General features: G+C 51.3%; 2 protein-coding genes across 2 annotated transcripts; one reads left to right on the top strand and one right to left on the bottom strand.

Annotated features, from left to right (window-relative positions):
* Window positions 1-4,369: 4,369 nt before the first annotated feature.
* Window positions 4,370-5,031, bottom strand: LOC126038933 (feather keratin 1-like). Its single transcript, XM_049801391.1, has 2 exons — window positions 4,960-5,031; window positions 4,370-4,678 (listed from the first exon to the last, which is right to left on the bottom strand). Exon 2 carries the CDS (start codon window positions 4,673-4,675, stop codon window positions 4,370-4,372), a length of 306 nt encoding a protein of 101 aa, XP_049657348.1. The 5' UTR covers window positions 4,676-4,678; window positions 4,960-5,031.
* Window positions 5,032-10,331: 5,300 nt separating this feature from the next.
* On the top strand, window positions 10,332-10,993 carry LOC126038932 (feather keratin 1-like). Its single transcript, XM_049801390.1, has 2 exons — window positions 10,332-10,403; window positions 10,685-10,993. Exon 2 carries the CDS (start codon window positions 10,688-10,690, stop codon window positions 10,991-10,993), a length of 306 nt encoding a protein of 101 aa, XP_049657347.1. The 5' UTR covers window positions 10,332-10,403; window positions 10,685-10,687.
* Window positions 10,994-21,800: the final 10,807 nt, after the last annotated feature.

The raw sequence follows: 21,800 nt of genomic DNA, 5'->3' as shown, positions 1-21,800 counted from the left end.
AGCTGCTGGCGATGGCCCTGGGCAAGGCCACCAGGGACCCAGGAGATGGTACCGCACTGGGGACGGAGCATCAGCTCGTTGCTTTCAGACAGGCTGAGCAACCCCAGCAGCCCTTGCAAAAGGATGGGGCCAGCCTCAGCTCTGAGGAAGCACAGCCCTTGCCTGCCTTTCCCCTCTTGCGCTGTCTCCTTTCCCTCCCGTCTCCGTGTTCTCTTGTGCTCCCCTGGGCTGTGAACACCACAAAGCCAGCCTAGGGAAGACCTGCTGACCCTGCACCCTCTGTGGGGCAGGCAGATGGACACTTGGCAGCATCTCCGGCACAACCATGGGGCACAGATTCTTTTCTGCCCCTGGTGCTCCCTGCACTGGGTCCTTGATTGAGACTGGCCCCATCTCCCTCTTTTGACTCATTAAAGTTCTGCTGCATCCCAGCCCATGACTCTGTGTCATCTTTTCCCCTGAAAAATCTCTCCCAAGAAGCCCAGGGAGAGAGTTATTCCTCGGGGATGCTTCTGGGAAGGTGTTCTTGAGGATGGTTGTGCAGTGACACAGGCTTGCATTGAGTATGCATAGTTATGCACGGGTTCACCCTCCCCTGCCTTTGGGAATGGTGAAGGCTCCCCATGTGCCTAATGCACCCCAAGCTTCCCCAGGGCAATGCTCTCCTCACCATTGCTGCTTCAGTGTTCACAGAGGGAAGGACCATGCAGAGCCGGTTAAAAATCTTTCTTGTGGTGGGTTAACATTGTCTTGCCCGCAGATTGGTGAGGGTACAGTTTTTATTGTATTGATCACATCCATGGTGATGTGACAACATCCACCCTGCCTTTTTACTCCCAAGAACTGCATCTCCTGTGCAGGTCCTTTGACCTTGCTTCTTTTTATGCCCAATCCACCTTTCAGAAGAATTGGAATTGTTCTTTTCCCCTTCTCAAACACTTCTCCTTTATTGCCCCCCATGATGGGGCAACTAAACTGACAGCCTTCTTACACAGCTCCTCCTTAGCAGCTGTCTTGCCCCTCAGTTTGCATACACAGGCTTCCAGCTTAAAGGTGGACTCACCATCCCATTTCCTCAGTCCTCTCCCAGTCATGCAGGAGGACCCAGAGAGGGCCACACAGCATGGTCTTGGGGGTCCCTTTCCCACTGACCATGGTGGGAGAGACCTGGCTCCATGGGGCACCCCTCAAAGCTGAGGTGCTGGCCTGTGGGGACAGGAAGGGAGAGAGATTTTCTTCAAAATTTCAGAGGCAGGAAGATGCTCTCTCCACAGTTGCTGTATCAAGATCTGGGCAATATGTTGCTGCCAAGCTGTTAGAATATGACACTGGTGCATTCTGGACAAACTTTCTCACATGGCCCATATACACAGGGCATTATCTAGACATTTGGAGACCCTGTTGTCATCGAGGTCACCATAGATGAATTCCAGCACCACTAATTCTCTCAGGTACTCGATGCCTTCCTAAACAGCAGTCGACCTTCCTTGCTAAATCACAAGATCTTCCTTGATGTCCTGGTTTCAGCTGGGATAGAGTTAATTGTCTTCCTAGTAGCTAGTATAGTGCTGTGGTTTGGGTTCAGTATGAGACAAATGTTGATAACACACTGATGTTTTCAGTTGTTGCTAAGTAATGTTTAGACTAACTCAAGGATTTTTCAGCTTCTCAGGCCCAGCCAGCAAGAAGGCTGGAGGGGCACAAGACGTTGGGAGGGGACACAGCCAGGACAGCTGATCCAAACTGGCTAACAGGGTATTCCATACCATGGGACGTCACGTCTAGTATATAAACTGGCAGTAGTGGGGCTAGGGGGATCTCCGCTCGGAAATTAACTGGGCGTCAGTTGGTGGGTGGTGAGCAATTGCATTGTGCATCACTTGTAGATTCCAACCCTTTTTTTATTATTATTATTATTATTATTATTATTATTGTCACTGTTATTATTATCATTATTAGTTTCTTCCTTTCTGTCCTCTTAAACTGTTCTTATCTCAACCCATGAGTTTTACTTTTTTTCTTTCTGATTCTCTCCCCATCCCACTGCGGGGAGTAGGGAGTAGGCAAATGGTTGCATGGTGCTTGTTTGCTGGCTGGGGTTAAACCACGACGCTTGAACAGATATCTTGCCCTCACACTTGACAGGAGACACCTCCAGAGACTGCAATTCATTGCCTCTTTTCCAATTCCACTGTCAACTCCCCAGTCCCTAGCGAGGTATCTCATCTGCTGAGCTTCCTTACCTTCCAATTCCTGACTGTTGGCCCCACTCTCCCAGCTTTGGAGTTGCCAGGCAGTAATCCACTCACCTGGCAGGTGCCTGTAATCTTTACACATCTCTCAAAGTTCTCTTGAGGTCGGGGACGAGGTACTTTCCATCTCTTGAGTGACTGAGTGATTTCTCTCACATCTTCCTCCATTTCTTTGCTGAAGGACTGGCTTCCCAGTCAGACTCTGCCTCCTCCCCACTCCCTTACTAATCAATGATATGGACCCATTCACCTCCTTGTCCACTATTTCTTTTTCACTACTGGAGCGATTACTGTAGGTGGTGTTTGTGTCCTTATATCTGGTGTTCTCAGATGTGTTTTGGGTCTCTGCCTCAACTACCACGTTCTTACATGTAGTTTGGATCCCTGGCTGAATCGTGACATTTGCAGAGGTAGTTTGGGTCCCTGTCTTAACCACTGTCCTCTGATAATACTGAATCGTGGCTCGATAGGCACAGGTCAAGCTCCAATACAGTGCTAAAAGCTGCCCCCCAGGGACCGGCCACGGCAGGGCGTGTTTCACTGTTGCCTCACCCAAAAGTTGTCTCTTCTTTTGCCAGCATGACACCAGATGCCACAAAAGCCATAGTAGGCCAACAGTGTTAATTAGTAGTATTAAACACCTCACGTAAGGGTGGACAAGGACCTCAGGAGCCTGCACAACAAAACAACCCACATCAGTCCCAGATGGGAAGAGGGAGGTGTATTCCCTCATCCTCTCCACAAGACAGCTCTCCCAGCACAGTAAGGGCATGAATGCCAGGGCAAACCACATGGCCTTTGGTTCTATTAACAAGTTCCCAAGCTCAGCCAAATAAAGAGATAAGTAGTGCAGCAAGCAAACTCCCTGACTTGCACAGAGGCCAGACAATTAGTAACTACTACAGCTATAGCATGCTCAGTTCAAAACTGCCATTGTCTTGAGCCCCATGTTAAGTACCAACAAGACCGTGGTGACTTGACATTGTCTGGCCACCAGCTGCCCACCAAGGTGTTCTACCACTCTCCTTCCTCATCAAGAAAGGGCGGGCAAAATAAGATGAAAAAAACCGGAGTTGAGATATGGGTAGTTTAATGAAGAAAAGCAAAGCGTGCAAAAATATTTAGTCTCTACTTCCCATCAGCAGGTGATGTCCAGGCACTCCTGGGAAGCAGAGTTACAGTACGCTTAGCAGTTGCTGGAAAGACAAACAACTTAATAATGAATGCCTCCCTGCTGCCCCCACCCCCACCCCCACCCCGCTTTCTCCTTTCTCTTAGTGTTTATTGCTGCATATGATGTCATAGTGTGTGGACTATCCCTTTGTTCAGTCTTGGTCAGCTGTCCTGGCTATGTCTCCTCCCAACCTCTTGCCCACCCGCAGCCTACTGGCCTTTTGGAGAAGGAGTTGGAGAGAAAGGGTTGCTGCTGTGCAAACACTGACCAGCAAAAAGAACACATTTATGTGTTATCAACACCATTTTAGCTACAACTACCAAGAACCAGTAGGACGGCTAATATGGTGAAAATTAAACTCCATCCCAAGTAGAACCTATACAATGCTGTTACCAATCACTGCCCATTCACCCCCAACAACCCCTTCCCAGAAACAACAATGAGCCACATCTCTCTCCCTGGGCATCATGGGAGAGTGTCTATAGGGGAAAGGATGACAATGAGACATGGGATCGGATGCAGCAGAACTTTAATGAATCAAAAGAGGGAGATGGGGCCGGTCTCAATCAAGGACCCAGTGCAGGGAGCACCAGGGGCAGAAAAGAATCTGTGCCCCATGGTTGTGCCGGAGATGCTGCCAAGTGTCCATCTGCCTGCCCCACAGAGGGTGCAGGGTCAGCAGGTCTTCCCTAGGCTGACTTTGTGGTGCTCACAGCCCAGGGGAGCACAAGAGAACACGGAGATGGGAGGGAAAGGAGACAGCGCAAGAGGGGAAAGGCAGGCAAGGGCTGTGCTTCCTCAGAGCTGAGGCTGGCCCCGTCCTTTTGCAAGGGCTGCTGGGGTTGCTCAGCCTGACTGAAAGCAACAAGCCGATGCTCCGTCCCCAGTGCGGTACCATCTCCTGGGTCCCTGGTGGCCTTGCCCAGGGCCATCGCCAGCAGCTTTAGCAGGGGAGGCACCTCCTGCCGCAGTAGCGGCTGCCAAAGCCGGAGAGGCCAAAGCCCCCGGAGGAGATGGGCACTCCCTCAGAGCTGAGGATGCTGCCAACGGCAGCGGAGGTGGAGGATCCCACGGCGGTGTTCTGTGGGAAGGAGCTGAGGATGGGGCCGGGCAGGGTCACCACCACGGGGGAGGGCTGGATGACGACGGTGGAGTCCTGGCACTGCCTGACACAGGGCTCATTGCAGCTGTTGGCCAGCGGGGTCGGGCCGCAGGGCTGGCAGGGCAGGCACTGGTTGTAGCAGGACATGTCGTGGGTCCGGAGGTGCACCTGGGGGAAAGGGCAGGGGGAAGCAGAGCAGGGAAGATGGGTGAGGAGCAGCCTGTCACCCCACCACGAGGGAGACAAGCCACAAGCTGGAGGCAAGAGCCCATAGCTCACCTCAGCCAAACCCCAGCCTCTCTCCATGCCACACTTTCAGCCCCCTTCCCTCTCCCATGATTAAGTAGCCCCACGACCCAGCATGAGATAGGATGTGTGCTGAGAAATCCTGGAGGAGGATGCGGAGTTGGAGTTAGGCCTTCGTACTCACCTTTTTCCCAAGGAGATGGAGGCGAGAGGAGTGGATGAGAGAGAGAGGAGAAGGGCCCACTTTTATACTGCTCCTGCACCGCCCCAGGCCCACAGTCACTGCACGCGGGCAGTAATTTTCCAACAGACTCACCTCCAAAGCAAAATATCCTACCTAATGGCACAGGTGGTGTTTTTGTTTCCGTCAACGCTGCCATTTCGCTTCCTCATTTCTGACTTGCTTGGTCTGCCATGCAGGCTCCTTTCATGTGCCGGCAGGAGACTCCCAAGGATATCCCGGGCAGGCCTGCGTCAATTTGGGCAGAAGATGCCTCCCACGTGCTGGAGGGGTCCTGTGCAGGCAGGGGATCTTGGCTTGGGGCAGTGAAGTGCGATTGATTGCAACTCCCTTTGCAGGAAGAGGCCCGGCTCTGCCTGCCGCTGCACACGTCAGCAGAGCACCCAAAGGCTGCTCTTTCTAAGGACGTGACACGTGCTTCTCTCTCCTCCCTCTCTCTCAGCTCGCTCCAGCGGTCACTAGCTGTGGCATCTCCAGGCAGCCAGGCCGTGCCAAAGGTTTCGGCTGTCTTCCTCTCGATGCCCTTTGCTCTGGGGAGGACATTTGCCAGGCTGTCTGCGTATGCGGGGTTGGTGTTAGCAAAATCAAAGCCCGCCTGGCGTTGAATCAGGCAAAGCACGTGGAGGGCAACAAGAAAGTCTTCTTCCAGGTAGGTCAGCAGCATACTTAGTATAAGCACTGCTTAGCAACGACGGAGACACCAGTGCGTTATCACCATTATCGGTCATCCCAAATCCAAACCACAGCACTATACCAGCTGCTGGGAAGAAAATTAACTTTATTCCAGCCGAAACCAGGACACAATCCTGAGAGACCAACTAACGAAATACGGGCTGGGGAAGAGGGCAGTGCAGGGGATTGAAATCTGGCATGGCTGCTGGACTGCAAGGGTTGTGATGAGCAGCACCAAGTCCAGCTGGCAGACACTCACTCCTGGTGCACTGCAGGGGCCCAGCCTGGGGCCAATAACGTTTAAGCCCCTTTCTGCAAAGTCCTGCAGTGGGGGAGGAAGAACCTCCTGCACTACTACAGGCTGGGGCCGATGGGCTGCCAAACAGCTTTGCAGCGGAGGACGTGGGTCCCGCTGGACACCGTGAGGCAGGCCTGCACCCTTGCAGAAATGGCATTTGAAAGCATCCTGGGCTGCATTAGGAAGGGGTTTGCCATCAGGTCACGGAAGGTGATCCCTCTTCTCTGCTCAACAGTGCTGAGACCACAACTGCCGCAAAGAGCGTCGAGTTTGTGGCTCCCCGGTGTGAGAGATGCACGGTGTCGTGGTTCAAGCTCAGTCGGACTCAAAGCAGCACGAAGCCGCTCGCTCACTCCGCCCGTGCCGTGGCCCCGGTGGGATGAGGAGAAAATATAAAGAAAAGCTCGTGGGTCGAGACAAGGAGAGGGAGGGATGACTCGCCGCTTACGGTCACGGGCAAAAGACAGGCTCAACTTGCGGAAGAAACAACATCAATTTCACTTACTACAAATCAAACCAAAACAAGCATACTGAGAAGTAAACCCAAACCTTAGAACATCTTCCCCCCACCCCTCCCTCCTTCCCGGCTCAACTCTGCTCCCGGTTTTCTCTACGTCCTCCCCCCGCGGCACAGGGGGACGGGGAATGGGCGTTGCAGTCAGTTTGCCACACATATGTCTCTGCCGGTCATTCCTCTGCGGGGGGAGGACTCCTCACACTCTTCCCCTGCTCCAGCGTGGGGTCCCTCCCACGGGAGAGAGTACTTCGCAAACTTCTCCAGTTGAGTCTAACACGGGCTGCAGTCCTTCACGAACTTCTCGGGCATGGGTCGTTTCCGCAGACTGATCTTCAGTCACAGGCTGCTGCAGCGTGGGCTTTCCCATGGAGTCACGGCCATCTTCGGGGGCATCCAACTGCTCCAGCATTGGGATCTCCACGGGCTGCAAGTGGGCATCTGCTTCCCCACTCACCTCCACGGGCTGCAGGGGGACAGCCTGCCGTCTCACCATGGGCCGCAGGGCCGTCACCTCCTCCCCCTCCTTCTTCACTGACCTTGGTATCTGCACAGGGGTTTCTCTCACATTCCAGTCTCCTCCCCCACTGTAGGTTCCCCTTCTTAAATATGTTATCCCAGAGGCGCTACCACCATCACTGATTGGGTCGGCCTTGGTCAGAGGCGGGGCCACCTTGGGGCTGGGGAATCATCTAGGAGCTTCTCATGGGAGCCAACCCTGCAGCCCCTCCCCCGCTACTAAAACCCTCCACACAAACCCAAACTACACGCCATACTTGCACGAGTCCGGCAAAGGGTCACGGAGCCCACGAAGCAACTGGAGCCCCTGAGGCAGGAGGGGCTGTGAGAGGTGGGGTTGTTCAGCCTGGAGGAGTGAAGGCCCCGCGGCACGCCTCTTAGCAATGCGTAAAGGAGCTGATGGGAGGGAGTCAAGAACATAGAGTCAGACTGTCCTGAGTCCTATGCGGTGAAGGGGCAAGAGGTGATAGGCACATATTGAACTATGGGAAATCCCACAAAAACATAAGAAAAGACTTTGTTAGTGTGAGGGTGGTCACGTACTGGATGGGGTTGCCACGGACACGTTGTGGTTTCTCCATCCTTGTAGGTATGCAGAGCTTGACAGGACTTGGCCCTGAGCATCCTCCAAAGGCTGACCGTGCTTTGAGCAGGGGCGGTTGGACTAGACGATCTCCAGAGGTCCCTTCCAACCTCAGCGATCCTGCGATTCTGTCATGGGCAAAAGACGGGTGCTGCACAGCTGCCCCACAGAGGGAAGAACTGGTTGGGAACATTGGAATCAAGGGCAGGCGTGGTTGTCACACCTGAGAAGCAGTGGAGTTCACGACCTGATGGCAGGGAGGAAAGCGAGTAGCAGAGTACGGCCCCTGGACTTCAGGCACGCTGACTTTGGCCTAGCCAGGCAGCTGGTAGGTCGGATGCCGTGGAGGCAGCTGTGAAGCACAAAAGAGCTCAGAAGAGCTGGCAGTGCCTTAGGCACCTCATGGTCCAAGCGCAAGAATGCTCCAGCCCAGTGCACAGGAAAACAAACAGATGTCTCGGCAGACCAGCTCTGGCTAAGGGGGGTACTCAAGGCAGAGCACCATCGTCAAAAGGCAGCGTCCTGAGTTGTAAGGAGGGACGAGCTGCAAAGGAGGAATTTGGAAATAATTCCTAGGCATGTGGGGATGCTGTTAGGAAAGTCAAAGCTCAGCGTGCCTTGAGTCTTGCAAGGGACATGAAGAGCAACAGGCAGCAAGCATCAAGAGCAAGATCGACGCCTGCAAGAGTAGCCGCAGAGTGACGGAGGAAGAAGCGGGCCCACTTCTGACTGGGGCGGCTGATTTCCTGAAGAGTGGACAGAGAGCAGTCTGGGGGGAGCCCAGGCCTTCTCTCTGTCACTCGTTATGTACAAGTTCTCCTGGGCCGATGTGCCCTCTGAAAGAGTTGAAGGAAGGAGGCAGGGCCCTCCCAGCAGTGGGTGGGCTTCAAATCAAGGACCGCCTGAGAAAAGGCAACCCATAGAAGCCAGGTGACGTGCTCCAGGGCAGCAGTGCTGTCAGGGGAGAGGTAGACCAGCTGGAGGACTGGGCCGCCGGAGCCTCATGGCCCTCAGGAAGGTCAGATGGCAAGTCCTGCACCGGGAAGGGAAGCACCTCTTGCTTAAGTGCAGATGGGGGACTGAACTATGCTACGATCTTAGAGCCCTTGAACCTCCTCTGGGCAGATCTGCCGGCGGGGGCAGGGTCAGCCTTGGGGAGAGGCATGGGCGGTGGACAGACAGGCCTCATCTTCCTGGCCAAAGAGACTGGGCTGTGGCGAGAAGCTCTCCGGAATGCTCCGTGGAGGGAAAGAAAGGGTTGCCAAAAACATGTCCCCAGCAGCTGGGACTCTTCCCTGGGTCCCCGGCAATATGTCCTCTCATGGCATTAGTGCTTCAGCATGCCTTCCTTCCCATGCCCCACAGGCCTCCTCAGCTTGCAGCACAACCCAGCACCGCTGGAGATGTAGGGAAACTTCCCCCAGTTCCCCAACGAGCGAGGGCTGGCAGGACCCCGCAGTGCTATGCACCTGGGGATGCTGAGGGAGGGGATGTGCTCAGAAGGGCCCTGGGTGCAAAACCAGCTCTCAGACTACATCAAGGAGGTGATGCACTTCCCTGCCCTGCAGCCACGGAGGCAGCTGAGACGCGCCGCAGGAGGGCAAGGGAATGCCTTCAGTAGCCAAGCTGCCTGGGATAGACTCTCCCTACCCATGGCAAGTCACGCTCTAATTTTGGGTTGGCCGTCTGTCAGCCTCTTGGCGTGAGGCCAAGCTGGGAGCGCGTGCTGTCTGCGGGCCGTGTCCTATGCAGGGCTGAATTCCCCTGCAGGCAGGGCTGTTCCATCCCTGCCCCTGGAAAACCATGTCCAAGCACTGGGCGTGTGCCCAAGTACACAGCTCCAGGGAGACACTGGAGGGCTATTGCCCTCAGCATGACCTTCTTGCCAGCACTCCCACAGCTCGGGGGTGGTCACAGTATGGTCAGTGTGTTTTGGAAAAGTGGCCAGGCCTGTGTCTCCTGCATGTCAGTGTCCAAAGCGTGCGACCAAAGTGCATGGTGGAGAGTGGGAGGAACAAGGCACTGTCCTGAGCCCCAACACATCCCTTTGTTTGTGAGGACGGACCCGACTCCACAGGGCTTGTTGAGGAATTGGGTGGTGCGGGAGGGCAAAGTTTTCCTTCCGCAAGCCTGCTGACAGCGCTGGGGGGGTGAGCCCCAGAGGCTGCCATGAGAGGGGACGACTTTGCCAAACAAACTGTCAAATGTCTCCCCAGAAGGAGAAGCTTTCCTTGGGTGAAGGCACTTGAAAACAGTAGGGTAGCCCACCTGCCAGTTGGGTCAATGACCAGTGGCTGCTGGAGCGAGCGTGGAGGCAGTCAGGGTGGGAGAAGGATGCGGCATGTCCTCAGTCACAGGAGCCTTTGGGCACCCAGAGGAGGACTGCATTGGCGGGAGGATATGCACACATGCAAGGAGGGTTGTAAACAAGGTCACCAGATTTCCCCAGACCGATGTCCCCGATCGGCATGGACCCTTCCAGCACACGGGGGCACATCTCCTGCCTGTACTGCTGTGTTCCTGCCCAGGAGATCCTTGGGCCTCTCATCCTGGTATTTGACAGGAACCTCTGTGGCCTCATGGGTGTGTCAGAAATGAGGAAGCGAAATGGCAGCGTTGACGGAAACAAAAACACAACCTGTGCCATTAGGTAGGATATTTTGCTTTGGAGGTGAGTCTGTTGGAAAATTACTGCCCGCGTGCAGTGACTGTGGGCCTGGGGCGTTGCAGGAGCAGTATAAAAGTGGGCCCTTCTCCTCTCTCTCTCATCCGCTCCTGTCGCCTCCATCTCCTTGGGAAAAAGGTGAGTACGAAGGCCTAACTCCTACTCCGCATCCTCCTCCAGGATTTCTCAGCACACATCCTATCTCATGCTGGGTCGTGGGGCTACTTAATCATGGGAGAGGGAAGGGGGCTGAAAGTGTGGCATGGAGAGAGGCTGGGGTTTGGCTGAGGTGAGCTATGGGCTCTTGCCTCCAGCTCGTGGCTTGTCTCCCTCGTGGTGGGGTGACAGGCTGCTCCTCACCCATCTCCCCTGCTCTGCTTCCCCCTGCCCTTTCCCCCAGGTGCACCTCCGGACCCACGACATGTCCTGCTACAACCAGTGCCTGCCCTGCCAGCCCTGCGGCCCGACCCCGCTGGCCAACAGCTGCAATGAGCCCTGTGTCAGGCAGTGCCAGGACTCCACCGTCGTCATCCAGCCCTCCCCCGTGGTGGTGACCCTGCCCGGCCCCATCCTCAGCTCCTTCCCACAGAACACCGCCGTGGGATCCTCCACCTCCGCTGCCGTTGGCAGCATCCTCAGCTCTGAGGGAGTGCCCATCTCCTCCGGGGGCTTTGGCCTCTCCGGCTTTGGCAGCCGCTACTGCGGCAGGAGGTGCCTCCCCTGCTAAAGCTGCTGGCGATGGCCCTGGGCAAGGCCACCAGGGACCCAGGAGATGGTACCGCACTGGGGACGGAGCATCGGCTCGTTGCTTTCAGACAGGCTGAGCAACCCTAGCAGCCCTTGCAAAAGGACGGGGCCAGCCTCAGCTCTGAGGAAGCACAGCCCTTGCCTGCCTTTCCCCTCTTGCGCTGTCTCCTTTCCCTCCCGTCTCCGTGTTCTCTTGTGCTCCCCTGGGCTGTGAGCACCACAAAGCCAGCCTAGGGAAGACCTGCTGACCCTGCACCCTCTGTGGGGCAGGCAGATGGACACTTGGCAGGATTTCCAGCACAGCCGTGGGGCACAGACTCTTTTCTGCCCCTGGTGCTCCCTGCACTGGGTCTTTGACCCAGATTGATATCGTTTCCCTCTTTTGACTTATTAAAGTTCTGCTGCATCCCAGCCCATGTTTCTGTGTCATTTTTCCTCCTGCATATGCTCTCCCAAGTTGCCCAAGAAGAGAGAAGGTGCTCAAGGTTATTTCTTGGAGGAGGTGTTTGGGGATGGTTATGCAGTAACTGGTAACCTAGGTTTTCCTAGAGTGTGCATAGGCATGCATTGGGTTACTCTCTGCTTTCTAAACTTCTCTGCCGTTTTGAAAACCAGCAGACTGATAATATTTCAGCTGCAAAAGTGATTTTACTCTGAATGACACTCTTGGCCAACCTTAAACTCTTTTGAAGTAACCTGCACATCGAGTGCCACTGTAGTTCTGTAATGCACCAGAATAACTTGGTCCACATCTGGTAATCCTTCCAATGCCATGAAATTTCTACTGTCTTGTGGGTTGGCAGACCACTTCCCACGGAAGCTGTATGTCAGTATCCTTTTTGTTCTGCATAAATGTTCCACCTGGGAACATTCTATTCTTTCTGTGTTGTGGGATAAAGTCCTCTGCAGAAACCAAAAAAGTTTTTGACACAGGACTGCTGGACCTGGAGGAGCCTTTACCAGTTTCTTCCAGCTCGTGGAACCATGCAGTGAGACCAGGTCAAAATAGACCTGTGTAGCCTACAGTGAGTGTGGTCCTCTCCTGGGATGTTGAGAGAGAAAATTTCCACCACAAAGGCTTACTCGCCACTTTGTCCATCCTCTGAAGTGTGGCCACCTTTAGAAAGAGGTTTATTGACTGGACATGCCTGGCTGCGGAGGTGAAATAGCACAGCCAGGGGAGAGCTGCCCCCCCAGCTCAGCCTTGCACAGGAACACCCACTCCCTTTCCCAGGTTTTTGCCCAACCAAGGAAGCTCCCTGCACCAGGGTGTCATGGACAGCACAGGCACAAACCAGCATCAGAGACCTCAAATCCCTCCAGCCACTGGAATTTGTATTTCCCCATGGTATTCATCTGTGTGGTGAGTTGGCTGCTCTGCTTGGGGCCACCTGCTGTGTGATATGAGAGCAGGTGCAGGGTTTGGCCTCCTCTCTGCTAGTACCAGAGCATGGCACCAAAGTGGCATATCTGATAAGACCTGGTGGTCTGGAAGGTGCCTCTTTCCTCCACCATGACTAGTCACTTCTGCTGACTGACAGTGGTCTTTCCATGGAATCTGGAAAAAGTGTGAGTCAGTGACTGCACAAGGAAAGGCTCCACGATCCAGATGATCCTGGAGAAGGCAACATGTTCCTGACTCTGCAGCAAGAACTGGAAGGCTGGGGACAGCAAGGTGGACAGTGGTTTGGGGCAGGAGCTCAGAGCTCTTGGCTCAGTGTGGATCCTGCAGTACAGATATGTCCACCACCTCTTGTAGAATGGCCTGGTAGGGGAGTTGTGCTGTGCCCCTGCTCCAGGTCGCTGGTCTACTCCTTCCCAGAGCCCCAGGGAACAGCCTGTAGTGCCTGGCCCTTGTGTGCTGGGACCAGGACACCTCCAGCAGGGTGAGAAAATCAGGAGCTGCTGTGAAAGTTACATCCCACTTCCCACTCCCTGTCATCTTGGGTTTCTCCTGGGTCCCTGAGTACTCAGAAAGCAGAGCTGGAAGGGAGGGGATAGCAAGGCCTAGAGGTGTTGACATGTAGGAAGAAAGTGATAGCCACAGCATGCTGCATGGTATGTGTGAGCATGAAAGAGACTGGGATATCCTAATACTGTTAACAGGAAGAGGACTTTCAATTTCCTGCTATCCCTGCAGGAGATTGATGTATCTGTGTTGTAAGAGGAAAAAATCACATCTGCAGGACAACAGAGAGCTCCCACAGTGATATACAGCTGTAGTGGGTTAACCTCAGCTGGCTACCAGGTGCCCACCAAGGTGCTCTATCACTCCCCCTACTCAACAGGACAGGGGGAGAAAATATGATGAAAAAGCTTATGGATTGAGATAAGGTTAGGGGAATCACTTACCAATTACTGTTGAAGTCAAAACAGACTCACCTTCAGGAGAAGAATTGATTTTAATGCCAATAAATAAGAGTAGGATAGTGAGAAATGAAAGAAATCTAAAACCAGTTTCCCCCCACCCCCTTCTTCTCAGGTTCAACTTCACTCCTAACTCTTTTACCTCCTCCTTCACTGCCCTGAGCTGTGTAAGGGGGTAGAGAATGGTTGTGGTCAGGTCATAATGCTTGGTGTCTGCTGCTCCTTCCTCCTCACACTGCTCCCCTGCTTCAGCATGGGTTCTTCCCATGGGAGACAGTCCTCCATGAACTTCTCCAATGTGGGTCCTTCCCAAGGGCTGCAGTTCTTCACAAACTGCTCCAGCGTGGGTTCTTTCTAATGGGTGCAGTTGTTCAGAAGCAGACTGCTCCAGTGTGGGTGCCTGGAGCACCTCCTCCCCCTCCTTCTCCAGTGACCTTGGTGTTGGTAGGGTTGTTTCTCTCACATTACTTCTCTCTCTCAGCTGTTGCATAATGTTTTATACCCATTCTTATATATGTTATCACAGAGTTGCTACCAATGTCACTGATTGACCTGGCTTTGGCCAGTGACAGGTCCATCTTGGAGCCGGGTGAAGCTGGCTCTATCCAACATGCAGGCAGCTTCTGGTGTCTTCTCACAGAACTCCCTCCTCCTCCTGCTCCCTTCCTTTCCCCTTCACTACCAAAACCTTTCCACATAAACCCAGTACAACAACTATAAACATTGGTCCTAGGTCCATCAGAAGAGACAGTAAGAGAGAGAGGGATGGATGGAGAAAGGAAAAAGGAAGCAGGTTGGTTTTGGGATCAGGAAGGAAATGCCTTTTTCCTCTCTGTCTTCTCTTTTCTTTTCCAGCAGTAACAGTACCTTGAGAAAACAGGCAGAAACCCACATGTGATCCAAAGTTTCACAGCACTTTGCCATTATTCAGTAGCAGCTCCCTGCAGACACCTATAGCAAGTGTGTGTGCATTTGTAAGAGAGCCTGCCACAGAGCATTTGCCTGTGTCTAGAAGAATTTCGATGTCTTTGTGATGGCTTTTCTGTCTCTGCTGTGCAGCTTGCAGTCACAAGTGACAAGATAAATCTGCTGTCATGGGTGGTTATGCTGACACAGCCATTGATACATGTAGAGGGAGAGAACAAAATACTCCACCTGGGACAGAAGGTTCTGGCCAGAAGAGAAACCATCCAGATTTTTACTATGTTCCTTTGTCTTGGTAATTCTGTCTTTACTAGGGAATAAAACACTGGAGGAGATTGGCAGTATAAGATCAAATTTTATCCATAAGTCACAGGTGTCACATCCCCAAATTCCTATGAAAGTTGGGTCCTATGGGTGGAATCCCATCCTCTGGGCCAATGCGTGTCCCTTTTGCCCCAGGAGTCCCACCCCTCTGCTGGACACATGGCCTGTTTATGCCACGCTTTTTTGCCCCTTAGTTGGAGAAGTCACCACTCTGTAAGACATCATAGTACACATGTTCACAAGATGCACAGACCCCAGCCTGGCAGCTGCGCTGCCCCAGGGAGCAGCTTCCCCTTGGAAAGGGTTTGGTCAGCCTGGAGCCGAGCCATGGGCTCCTTCCCTCTGGCACATTGCTTTGGATTGGGATAGAGGGTGCCACAGCTGAGCACCAGGACAAACGAAGGCATGTGATGCAAGCATTCCATAGAGCAGGTGTCTTTACTCACCCCACGATGTCTCTGGAGAGGGCAGGACTGGCTAAAGCTGTCTTCCACCCTCCAGGTTATGGCACCTAGTGGAGAAACTGGTGTTTTCTGAAAAAAAAAAAAAAAAAAAAAAAAAAAAAAAAAAAAAAAAAAAAAAAAAAAAGAGAAGGATCTGATTGTTCTGGGCTACCTTGGGCTACAGAAAACCCTGGGAACCATGCCACTCCCAGATGATCCTGGTTCTTTACAGGTGTGTCCTGATTTTAGCTGGGATAGAATTAATTTTCTTTCTAGCAGCTAGTAAAGTGTTACATTTTGGATCTAGTATGAGAAGAATGCTGATAACACACTGATGTTTTTAGCTGTTGCTAAGTAGTGTTTAGACTAAGTCAAGGATTTTTCAGCTTCTCATGCCCAGCCAGCAAGAAGGCTGGAGGGGCACAAGAAGTTGGGAGGGGACACAGCCAGGGCACCTGACCCAAACTGGCCAAAGGGGTATTCCATACCATGTGATGTCATGTCTAGTGTATAAACTGCGGGAAGTTGGGCTGGGGGGGCAGATCGCTGCTTGGGAGCTGTGAGAGACTGAAAGAGTTAATGTCTCAAACATTGTGGTGGGGCAAGTTCTGCTTAAAGACAAACCCTGCACAGTAAGGAACCAAAGTGAAAAGCCCATCAGCTCGGACATCAGCAACAGGAGGGGGACGGTGTGCTGGAGGGTGTGCAGCTTCTTCTTCTGATAGGCTGTTCTGATACAAAGATCAAACAATGGCCATGTCTGCAGGGAAGGAGAAGTTACTCCCCAAACGACCCCCAAGCCCAAAGGCTCCGGTTCCCACCTGAAGGAGGGGCAAGGATGATAAAAGGACACAGACTGAAGCCCCAGGTGCGCAAGCCCACTGGGAACTGGACCCCTTGGTTGACTGGACCAATGCTGGACCCAGGACCGGTGAAATCTTTCTCTCTTCCTTTCTCTCTCTCTGTCTTCTTCTCTCTTTCCTTTTCCTTTTCCACAATCCCTACACCTCATCTGTTTCAGGTCATAAACTGTTGACCAAGTCTGAGACTAAAGGTGGATCCACCCACCCCTGGGCCCTTCTCTGAGGAGGAGTCTAGAAAGCAAGAGGGTCTGCTCTGAACCTCGTGACTCAACAGGAGGGATGGTACCATCCCTCCCAGTTTTATGTCATCTGCAAACCTGCTGTGGGTGTACTCTATGCATTGTCCAGGTCACTAATGAAAAGGTTAAACAGTAGAGATTAGAAATGATGACTAGAATTATTTTAAGAAAACCCTAACAGAACTCAAAGGACCAAAATAACAGCAATACTCTCCGTGGATAGGGTCTGCATTCTCTGCCATGCCTTGATCGGAGGTCTATCTGATACTATACAACTGGACCCAGAATCAGCCTTTAACATTGGGCCAACCTTCCATTTAGAAATGGATGGTTCCTTCCCCAACCTTTTCAAACCCCCCAAATTAATTAGATATGGAGACATAAGTGTCTCTAAAAAAGAAGGGCACCCCCTGCCTCTTAGCCAAAAATATGGGAAAAAGATGATAAACTTTCCCCTCAGCCCATGCTGGATTTGTGGTCCATATTTTTATGACATGAATTTGATCACAGCCCTTAGGTCTAATGTTTCCTAGCTGGTTCTTATCTTTCTTCTCTGTGCCTTGTTTAGGCCCTCTGTGTAGCTCGTCAGATGCATTTAGCTCTACCTGTTGATTACAGAGAGAGCTGGAAACGGCAGCTTGGGAGAAAATAAGAAAAATAGGGCTGTTTGGTTTTTTCTTCATCTTTGTTATGGATGCACGCATAACCAAATCCAACAGGTGTTAAAACTCCGATTTATTCTTCAGCAAAAGTTAGTTAGAAGTCCAGTAACATTTTATAAAACCACAGGCTCAATGCTGTAAAGAGAATTAATACTACAGAGCCGACTTAGGAATCCCCAAGATTTAAAGTGATGGCTCCAAAATGTACCTATCACTCACCTAAAAGCTGAGGGCTCTCTCCCTCGAGGAGTTACCTCAGGTGGTGCCCCAGCCTGAGGGGGAGTCCCCAACTGCAGACCCGCTGCTCCGAGGAGGACTGATTCCAACATGTCCTCCAGCGGGACCCCGTTTATACCCCTGTTGAATCTAACCTGTGGTCGTTTAATCCTTATTGGCCAAGAAGGTCACCTCAGTGTACCTGGCGTGTCTCGATTGGCCAGTTCAAATTTCAACCTGTGGCCTCCATGGTTTCCTTCCCCTTCTCCCTGCCTGGGTAAGTTTCATTTCCTGCTGGTGGGATGGGTGTGTGCGTGGGAGGTGTACTGCCACAATCTTGTTTGGCTTCTGAAGATCTGAAAACTCCAGGAGGTGCCACGAGAGTTAGCTAAACTGTGAAAGAGAGCAAAATCAAGAAGGCAAACCTCTAATCCCACAGGGATGCTATTCCCATAATGTGCAGAAATACCTTTGTGCAGGTTGTTAGCTGCTGGGGCAGCGCTTAGGCATGTGGGATAACCTGATTAGAGAATCAGAGAAAACCCTGTTAGCTCCACAGGCCAAATCCTGCCTAACAGCAACCTGATGTCAAATGGGTGTGAATGAAGGAAGCTTTCCCTTTGGCATCTTCTGGTAACACCTTGAAGAGAAGGGTCTGAGCCAGCGTTCTAACAAGGAAAGAGGCGTAAGCAAATACACTCCCAGACAGGGAGTGAGCTGGAGTCTGAAACTAATGACTTTGTTTTTCCTCACTGGTACAGACTTGGAAGGATGAAAAGAATAAATTTCTCAGGTCTGATTTTCAGGTTGTATAGAAGGTTTAATCATGAGTTTGTTAATTTAAAATGCTTGCCTTAGCTGTGAGAATGTCAAACAGTGTGACTGAGCTGAGATTTGGGAGCAGAAGGCGTGTTTTCTGAAGGTATAATCCAGAAGCATGATTACTTGCTGCCTTGGTCACTGCAAAACTCTCATCAAAGTCAGTGCTAATGCGAGATGTCAGACAAGATAATTGTAATGATCCTTTGCGGTCTTAAACTCTGTGTCTGAAACATGCGAGTAGGGGCTGTATTGGATCCATAGTGAGAGCGTTTCCAGGTCACGCTGTTTGGTGTTAAATCCCAGTGCAGGGTGGATTGCAGCTGCAGGTTTCTGCTCTGTTCACAATACAAGGTAGGCTGTGCTCAGTGTTGCTGTCTGGAGCGCTGTTACATAGGCTGCGGTAGCAGACCAGGGGAACTGCTTAGCAGATCAGTCCCCAATGTGTAGGTAAGCCATGAAACTCCTGGCCATGTTGTGGGTGCCCAAGGTTTATCAGAATTCAAAAAGTGAAGAGGGAAGTTCAAGGGAGAAACATCCACTTGAGTCTAAGTACGGAGAAGCCAAGCTCTGGCTCAGGAAGTCCCTAAGCCAGAAATCGCTGGAGGCTGGAAGCATAGCCTAAGGAATTGATGTGTTTTGCTTGCCTTGTTCTCATACTTTGGCCTCTGTTGTTGGCAATTGTTGGAAATGAAGCAAGCAGTGACTTGGTGAGGCAAACGCTCCATACCTGCACATATTCAGAAGGCATCATGGCAAATGCCTTATGAGTGGCACAATCTTCCATCAGTATCTGCAGGTGTGCTGCATTCCTTCCTTGGCAATATAGAGAATAGCATGAATATGGACTCAGATGATGTGATCTGCTTATGCAAAGCAAAATGGTAAATTTGCCAGGTTATTTCTCCCAAGGAGAAAATTATTGACCTTGCTTTTTCTGGCATACCAGCTACTGTTACAATGATGATGATGGTGACACCAACCAGACAGAAAGGCCAGCAATAATTCTTTCCTGCCCATTATTACAAGGCATAAAGCAAAACCCAGTCTGAAACCAACACTAATCTGGCTGTGCTCTCTTTACAAATGTGGAAGGCGGTTCTCATATGGGTTGAAATTCAGGACTGTTCATACTGACCTTTCCAAAACCACTCCTTTTGATCTTCTGATAACAACCTGTGTATTTCTATGTTTGTATCTTACCAGTGATTTGCAGCCCAGAGGTAACATCTGATAACAAATATGTAGAAGTGTAGAAGTAACCTCTCTGAGCTCCTGGGTGATTCATCTCCTGACAATACATTTTGGCTGCACATGTAAGGACTGGATCTTGCTCCTGAGACTATTGGCTCAAAGAAGCAATAACAATGTGGTCAGTCAGAGCACTACTTTCCCTGGGAATTTTGTTGCATGAGGAAGCAGAATAACTTTAGCCTTCCTGTGTTTGTCAACATGATCTGCCTTCCAGCAGCTTTTTATATTTCTGTCCCATTAGATTTTTTCCTTTCCTCCTCCCCCCCCCCCCCTCCTTATTTCTGTCTATCTTAATCATAATCAATATTGTAATCATAGCCTTTCTACCTCATCCAAGATTCAAACACTGGTTGATAACGTTATTTGATAACTCTAGATGCACCAAGCAAGAGTAATAGGTGAAGTTTGCTTTCCTAAAGTCCAGTGAAATGACTCAAATCATTGCCACAGATTTAGTGTTTGCATCTATATGTGTGTTGCACCCTCCATTCATGGCATGTATCTTTAACGTGCTTGGTTTGAAAGAGTAAGTTGCACAGCTGGTGTCAGAAGGGCTGGTGTGGCTCACAGACAACCGTCTGAAGCAAAATTATCTTGGTGTTTCTATAATTAACTGCAAGGGTGACTAAGGATTGAAATGAGATGAATCATTCAGTGGACCCAGCTTGAAAGATGGGGTTTTTTTGGCTCCAGCACTTCAAGAGCTGGCCAGTATGTAAAAGCTGTGCAGTAAGGATCATGGCCTTGGGGCTGGCATTTCACAATCATTATCTCAAACATTTGGGCCAGACATAAATGAACAGTTTAAGTCATCCTGAAGTCCTGTCCTTGCAATGCTTTCATTGCAGACACCGCTTTGTTCTATCCCCAGACTCAACAGTAGTCTCCATGTTGGGAGAGGAAGTTAAAGATTTTCTTGCAAGGCAGATAAAGATTCTTCATGGAAACTGTATTGGCAGAACAGTTAGGGGGTCTCTGTGTACCCCCAGGAGTTTGCGCTTCAGCTTTGCACTGCATGCTGTGGAGGTTGTCTCTAATAAACTCAGCTGCAAAAGGTCATTCAGACTGGGCAATCCACAGGCAAAAACCCAGGAGTGCAAGCTGCATAAATCCTTCGCGTGCTCTTGGCTACAGAAGCTGTAATGTCTCAGATGCACCCACCTGATGGGCACCAGAGCTGCTGAAAGATGGCTCTGGTTTCTGTTCTCAAACTATACTAAAGGCTTGACCCAGGCCCTGTGCTGTTACCATACTCTTTGTTGCCTGTACTGCACTTACCTAGAAGAAATGAAAAGAAAGTACCTAAAGCCTCCAAGTAGACCAGCAGCAGCCTCCAACCCAGCTGACCTCTGTAAATGTGCTGCTGAGATGGTGCTTATGTCTGTTGTGTATGTTTTGTTTGCAGAACACACTGGAGCAATGCAGTGTCTGTGCAAAGCCCATCATGGAAAGGATCCTCCGAGCCACTGGGAAGGCCTACCATCCCCAGTCTTTCACTTGCGTGATACGCCATCGCAGTCTGTATGGGATCCCCTTCACTGTGGATGCTGGTGTGAACACCCACTGCATCGAGGATTTCCATAAGTATAGCCTAAGCTGTTGTCAGTGGCTTTGCTTATTGTTTTTCTCTTTTGTCCTTAAAAATTCTTCTTTTTTAGTCTGAGTATCCAAAAAGATCTGAACCCTCTGCTACTTCCTCCCATAGCTCTTAATCAATAGGCAGAGCTTTGCTCCAAGCAGGCATACTGTGGCGTACAACATTAATTGGTTAAGAGCCGATGCTGCTTCATGTCTGTTTCGCTTAGATCTGAATTTATGGATAACCTCTTTGTTCTTCCATTCTAAATACTCTGCATTCCCCCTGCCTTCCCCTGCACTCAGCATGTGCATATTTCTCCTTACTGCCTGTACCTGCACTTCCACATCAGCGTCTCCCTGCTTCTTTCAACGAGCAATTAAGAGAGGTCCTTGTACTGTTGCACTCTGCAGGTGTTTGCTTACCAGCTAGAGAAATCTAGGTGGCCACAGGATGCTCAACAGCTCCATTTGTTTCTAGACGCTAATTAGCTTTTTAAAGCTGCTAAAAATACAGCCCTAATAATAATATATAGTGAAACTGCTATTTAAAGTAAGTTGAAAGATATAGTTGCAAGTAGTTACTGTCATTGCCATGCTACCACCCTCATCGTCACAACTAATCTAGGGAAGACAACTAGATAAGATCAGAGCACAAATGTTTCCAGTTCTGGGAACTGCCAGCAGGTTCCCACCTGCCTGTCTCAGGTGCGTGGCTCCCCTTGGGCAGCCTGGCCTGGCCTCTGACAAGAGGCGGCAGTTTACAAGCGGGCACGAGTGCCTGTGAGGATGTCCAGGGCCCTTGTGACCAAGAGGATTTTGGCAGGTCGAGCCGTGGCCTGGCGGCACCAGTTGGAGGCTCCCCGTGCTGGAAAACCTGGTTCTGGCACTGGGGAGCCTGGGGCCCGGCAGAGGTGGCTGCTTGGTTCCCTTAGTTTGGCTGAGCAAGTACTTTAACCACAAGGCAATGGGAGTAGAAAGGCTCCCTGGGGCAGAGGTGTGGCGTTGCAGGCAGCCCTCAGAGTGTTTTGTTCCAGCCTTTGGGCTGAGGTTTGGAGGCAGCTTTGAGCTGCTGAGGGAGGAGAGCACGCGAGCTGGCAA

This window comes from Accipiter gentilis, chromosome 5 (genome assembly GCF_929443795.1).
Source record: "Accipiter gentilis chromosome 5, bAccGen1.1, whole genome shotgun sequence".
In the NCBI taxonomy this organism is placed as follows: Eukaryota; Metazoa; Chordata; class Aves; order Accipitriformes; family Accipitridae; genus Astur; species Astur gentilis.
The sequence above is the reverse complement of the archived record's forward strand: the minus strand, read 5'-3'. Positions and strand labels throughout refer to the sequence as shown.